The following is a 6,681-nucleotide window of genomic DNA, read 5'->3' as shown; positions in this document are numbered from 1 at the left end:
CCCAAAGCTGTCAAAGGTTAGACAAATGGATGACACTCAGGCTCCCAGGGGTTCCCTTATTTAGAATAGGTAGAGAGTTTGGCTCAGATGTACCAATAGGAGTGGGCATGTGGAATTGGTGATGGGTTGGGTTGCTGCATACAATTACAGGGGTGTCAGTTGAAGTGAGGAGATGGGTGGATTTCAGGCATCTGAGATGTTTTGTGTGCTTTTATCTCTTTGCTACAAAAATGTGATTTGTATGTACCATGACACTGCCTGAGGGATTTGTAGTGATGCCTCAATGCTCCCTGGGTGATGCTGGTCACTCTACCGTCCAGTGGTCTCCCCATATACTCGTCAGCTAGCGGCACAGTCAAGGCTAGGAGCTAAGACCTTTTCCAACTTGGAGGCTGCCTGTATGTTATGTACATTGTGATGTAGATTGTGCTTTGTTTTATTAGCTTTGTTTTTCTTCAGTGTGAATGTCCACATATGTAATAATAATAAAAATCTTTATCCCCTTACACCAAATAAAGGCAGATTAAACAAAAAGCTTGCATAGAAGCCTCACAGATTTGTAGGTTATTGATGCATCATTCTACTTGTTACATAGAAAGTTCAAACAAACTAACTTGCCATTAGCCAAGCAATATATGTGTATTGTGTCTTTACTGTATGATTGCTGATACTTAAAAGAGACTGTCATTCATAATGTGTATTGTATAATTGATTAACACACGAAAGTGCCCAGGGGTTTCAATTGAGTCAACGCCATCTGGGGTTAGTGGGGTTGGTGTCAGTCAAGGGTTGCTTTGCCTTGTTATGTTCCTTTCTCCTTGTGGTGGGTTGGGTCGTTTGAAGGCAGAACAGCGTTACAAAATGAGCTTCAGAGCAGACGACATGATCTTTGCCTCTCCCGACCATGTCAGGTGATGTTTCAGGGAAGTTCCAGTCACAGAAGAAGGTGGTTAATAGAAGCTCATGTAATTAAAGTCAGCGACTCACAGCACATACATGTAGTGTTAATCATTTCCAAAGATCAGTGAAAAATAATAGGAAATTGAATCAACACTTTTCTATATCAATAAAGCAATTCATATTCTAAAAGTTTTCTTCAATATTGACCTCCCTTTATACAAAATAAATTACTGTTTAACCTTATAAAATATTAATGAATTACTTACTGTAAGATTCCATACTATTCTGTAGTGAACTTGTAAAGTGAACTATATAATATACTTATATGTATATTATATAATATTCTATTCTAACCTCTGATTATCTGTAGTGCTTACTATATTGTAGTGTATGGTAGAATTCTTTACAAGACATTGTATAATCCCTCCGCTGTGTAGTAATTACTATAAAATGGTATGGTTTATTGTAGAAAACTATAATACATACAGTATTGACATTCTAATACTAATTTGTATCTGCCCCACCCATGCCTGAAAAGCTTACTGTACATGCCAGTTACAGACCATATTGTGTTCCCTACTGATCATAAATAAGAGAGGAAGACCTGAACTTAATAGCAGTTTAGATCACAGTCCAGTACAATACAATGAGAATGATTGTCCAATAGGTTTCCTAAAGGAGAAAATCCCCCATCTCTGTCAAATATCTGAAATCAAACACTACAATAAATACGGATACAGTAATTTCTGCAAAGCATTTCTAATACATACCACAATATGCTGCAGTAAATTCTATATTATTGATAGCAGTTGTTTTGCACTATAGTAACTAGTGAATGAAAAAAGTATGCTTATGTCCCATTAGAGGATGATTAGCTCTGGTCTTTTTCATGATAAGAGTTAAATTCCCTTCCTTCCTTGAAATCATTGGAAGACCAAACACCTTCAAATAAAGTTCTTGATACAACCATAATTCAATATTTTTCACAGATACAAATCAAGCCAAATTGATTTAAAATATGCCAATGACAAAATTACGTATCGTTGAACAGTTACTCTAATATGCAACCCCCTCTTCCTGGTTGTCTCAAAATGATCATCCTGACTCCACCCATATAATGGGCCAGGTTTGAACAACCCTCAGCTGGGTCCTTGGCTCTATTTCACAGGATCCCTCCGGGAAACCTCCTTGGGATCCAGAGCTCAAGAGCTGCCTGCACTGACCCCCCTTCATCTAGACACAAATCCCAAGAAACGCAATACAGGCTCGTTGGACGGACCCAACATCTGTGGGGATGGTCATGGTCCTGAGGGGGGTCCCCCAGGCATTGTTTCTGGTTCGCGCTAAGATGATCCTGCAGGAGAGGCGGTCCAGCATCTATAGCAAGCCGCCCAAGACCAAGATTGGACCTGGGGTGAGTCTTGCACTGAGAGAATCTCTGGACACATAGTAGATTGTTCCCTCTAAATTGTACCCCAATCTATGTCCCTTCCCTATTTCTTCTGTTTTCAGTCAGATACAGTTTCCCATACCTCAATAAAGACAGAACTGAAAAGCAGTTCCAGAATATTTACAATTTCCATTGGGCAATGTCTTTTCCAGACTGGTAGCTAGAAACTAGCTGAAAGTAAAACATTTCTCTACCATCCTGTTTTAAACTTGAGAGATCAACTTATGGATAATAATGAACACACTTAAGGGATGCTTCCTAGAACAGATTCAACCTATTCTGACACTAAAACACATTCCTGATGGATTCAAAGAGTTTGCTTTTTATTCCAGAACTAAGCAATCATTCTTTAATATAAAATCACATTACCATAACAGGAATCTCAAACATTGAAGTGATAATTGGTCTTCTAAGGGTGTGTTGTCCATAACTGTTTTTACCAGATGGACAGGCCAGCATCTTATTTGTCCTACCACAAACATTCCATGCAATTAAATTTAATTGAGAGATTATAAGAGAGATTGAATCATGTTTGTCTTCGGGTTGTGTTGTAGATACACCAGAATAACCACACTGTAGATTTGATAAGGACACTGAGTAAATGTTTATATTTCTGTGTCATGCCATGTCTTTTCCACCATGTCTATGTTTCTGTGTGCTCTCAAACACTGCAGTTATTATAGTTGCTTTCAATTGCTTTGTATGTTGGCTATTTGTTGAATTTTAAAACATTTTCATGTTTTAAAATGCAGCCCACAATAATCCTACTGTCACTTTTCAAGCAGATTTAATCAATGTTGTATTAGAATAACTCCTATGTCCTATGCATGTTCATATATTCATAAGTGAATATCATCTCTCTTCATAAAACACATTTTAATATGACTTAATCCATCTTCTCTTCTGTGATACCAAAAACGGTGGCAAAGTGGCAAGGAATACAGTCAGCCATAATATGCGTGGTACTCCAATATGCTAATATAGTAGGACCATTTTACTGAAACTACCAAAGGGAATGATTTTAAGAAATGGATCCCTTAAACATTAAATATTTAACCAACATAAAGTTTCTGTGTCTTTCTGATGCTATTCTGAAAGTGCATTAGTCAGTTCTGTGTCACCGTAGTCTGTACAGTTTGTAGTCTGTACAGCACCTGGGTTCCCATCCTTTTCTCAGGCTTGCTCTTTTATTATTATTGTGTAATTAGCCCACTCCATAAAAAACTACATTTTAGGGAGGGCAGATATACAATTCATCTACTTCGTTAGATTTTATGTATGTGCATCAAGTATGAAGTTAGTTTGAGGTGAGTTCATAAGCCAATGCTGATATTCATTATCTATGACAGATCTATGACTGGAGGTCTACAGGTAGGCTTAAAGACTCATTGCCAACTATCCCTTTAACAACACATTTTACTATTTAATAATTCCACAGTGAGGGACATACAGGGTTGAGACAGACATATTGAAAGGGTTTCTATTGTATAATTTATGTTAGCTGTCTGGGAAAGAATGTATGTCCTGGTGAAGGTTGGTCTGATCGATGCAGCCTGCCTGGGCACCTCTTGGGCTGTGTACATTTTTTTTGTAATCCATAATATGTTAGTAACAATCTCACAGACATTTTGACAGGGGTTTAATTACAGTGTAATATAAGTTAATTACTTTTGAGGGTTTAAATGCAATCATGACTGTGTATCTTATCTTCCATCTGCTCCTCAGATCTCTAATTTTCTGTCTCTTCTCCTCCCTCACAGCAAAGCTTCTTTATCATGTCCGTCTTTGCTGTCGCCTTGCTTGCTCCGGCCGGCTGGATCATGCACCATCTTCCAGAGTACCGCCAAAGACCACGCCCTTCATCAAGACCATCATAAAGATGAAGAGTTAGGATTATTGTTCACAAAGACACACACTCTCCCTCCACATCTGAGGTCCCGCTACATACCACAGCTATAACCAATGCATTGGCCACTATGCTATCAATTATTGTAACTTACTACTGTATAACAATGAACAACACACACAAATATTAATTGTCCATAATAATCACTGGTTAATAACATACATATTGAAAATACAATTGATGACATTTCAGTGTCATGAGGGGAGTGTGCAGTGTCTTCTTTTCTTCTTTTTCTTTTTTAATATTTTGTTTTTTTGCAGTAGTTACATCAATATGGCCCTTAATGTCATCTAATTGCAATGACACATTGTTAAACTGCAAACTATCTGCCATCATCAATAAATGTATGGAGTTTTAGTCACGTCTGTCTGTGTCTGTTCAGTGCAGAATTCAAAGGAATTATGGTTACTATTATGCAAGTGGGACTTTATATGCATTATACACATGCATAATGGATTTATGTCAATTTGTTTGTAAGAACCAAACTAGAAGAGAAAGGAAGGGCCATGGCTTTTGTGGGTAAAACCTTTTTCCCCCAAAACTATTGAAGACAGTCCTACATTCTCTAGATATTGTCTGGTTGAAGTGTTCACTTCCTCACCCCCTGACAGACGTGAATGTATGGCTCTGTTTGAATACACAGATAATTCACAGAGATGGGAGACAGAATCCTAAAACAGATCACATCACCCCAGCCTATATCAACTCCTCCACACCCCCCATCTCTACTTGGGTGGTCTTTGTGGTGATGTTCATGCAGGAAATTAAACCTAATCCAGATTTCCTTGATAATTCTCTTAACAACAACATGTACAGGACAACGCCTGACCTTGGGTCATGTTTATTACAGTGGGACGAGGGAAAACAAACTGTTTAACACCTCATTTGAGATCAGATAAGCCAGTCCCAATGCCAAAAAAAAATGTGTTACCCTGTAATGTTGGCTATGGGACATTTCCACTTCAGGTAGGTGGAAGTTTACAGAAGGTTCATTTTTGGTTCAAATCTTTTTGTTCTCAGATTTTGTTCTCAAATTTCATGTTTTGAGGAGCAAATAGAGTACAAAAGGAGAACACATGGGGGTGGTTTCCTACAGGCAACTAAAGCATAAGGTTTATATATAATTTTGATGTGTAATTCACTTTTTCGAATTACAACTACACATATCTGTTTACAAACTATAACTGTTTTGTAATTTATTAAAACGACACGCATCTAGTGGGTATTTAGTCCTCAGCTCAAGCGGGAATGCTCCAGCATGCTACATCTTTAAGCATCAAGTAAGTTAGTCCAAATGAGACTTCAAAATGTTCGGAATGTCTTCAACTATGATTTATGAAAGGCATTGGGTGAGTCATATAAGCCATCATCATATGACTAATATTTAGATATGGAAGACTCCATGTTGGACCAATCTTGTATAAAAATTTATAAGATTGTACCAATTGCACTACAATTCAATTGTATATGTAGTCGATTTGAAAGACACTGGTAGCTGGATATATTGAGTCATTCCTGCCTTGTGAAACACATATAAACGAACAATGCATTTACTAATCTTATTTGGACCATAACATTTTAACAGGACTAAAGCATCAAATAAGTTATTCAAAGGGCCCTGTGTCGAATCCTGCCTCATAACAAAAGCACAGCTTGTCACTTTGTCTTTGCTGTTATTCCAGATACTGTCTGAACATTTAGTGCAACAAACAGTGGCATCCTTCATTCATCTTTCATTCCGGATTTGCTTTGAATGCTCACAATGTGGTTTTTGTTTATAATTGTACCAACCAACTGTGGGACTTTAAAGACAAATGTATTTAACCTGAAATCATGTGAAACACTTTCATTGCACACAGGTGAACTTCATTCAACTGCATTTGTAAAAGACTTGTTTGCACCACAGCTCATACATGTGAGGCATTTTCAAAGGGGGTGATTACAAGGGCAATCAATTATTTTATGTTTTATAATTGTAATTCATTTAGAACTATTTGCGGATCTTATTTTCCACTTTACCATTATGGAAATGTGTTATAAATATATATTTTATGATGAAAGCATAATATGTATTTTTTGTGTTGATCAGTATCCAAACACAATAACATTTGGAGAAGTCGAAGGGAGGGGAATGCTTATGATAAGTATGCGATTTGCAAAGGGATTTTTGAAGGATGTTTACTTCCTGGTAAATGGATTGTAGTATTAGCTTGTTTCCTATGAGATTGACCATTATTTACTGAGGGCTGGCAATGAAAACAAACATATTTCGTAACACTATCTCTGGCAGTACATATTCTTTTCCATCACATCCTCTCCCAGTTTAGCTTTCTTCCTTTCAACTAAGGTGGATACTAATGTAAGATTAGTAGGGAAAATACAAAGCTAAGCCAATATTACTGTCTTGGGGCAACTTTGCCAAACA

The 6,681-nt window shown here is 37.3% G+C and overlaps 1 protein-coding gene across 1 annotated transcript; it reads left to right on the top strand.

Moving 5' to 3' along the window:
* Positions 1–2,048: 2,048 nt before the first annotated feature.
* si:dkey-85n7.8 (cytochrome c oxidase subunit 8B, mitochondrial) lies at positions 2,049–4,386 on the top strand. The gene is made up of 2 exons (XM_013138642.4): positions 2,049–2,314; positions 4,111–4,386. The coding sequence occupies exons 1-2, from the start codon at positions 2,195–2,197 to the stop codon at positions 4,225–4,227; spliced, it is 237 nt and encodes a 78-aa protein (XP_012994096.1). The 5' UTR covers positions 2,049–2,194; the 3' UTR covers positions 4,228–4,386.
* Positions 4,387–6,681: the final 2,295 nt, after the last annotated feature.

This window comes from Esox lucius, chromosome 18, assembly GCF_011004845.1.
Source record: "Esox lucius isolate fEsoLuc1 chromosome 18, fEsoLuc1.pri, whole genome shotgun sequence".
Lineage (NCBI taxonomy): Eukaryota > Metazoa > Chordata > Actinopteri > Esociformes > Esocidae > Esox > Esox lucius.
This window is presented reverse-complemented; position numbering and strand designations above follow the sequence as displayed.

What these genes read in the sequence shown, in the direction of transcription:
- si:dkey-85n7.8 (XM_013138642.4), top strand. Translation starts at nt 2,195, where the DNA reads ATGGTCATGGTCCTGAGGGGGGTCCCCCAGGCATTGTTTCTGGTTCGC. An exon ending in AGACCAAGATTGGACCTGGG is followed by an intron (nt 2,315 to 4,110) that starts GTGAGTCTTGCA and finishes CCTCCCTCACAG; the next exon opens with CAAAGCTTCTTTATCATGTC.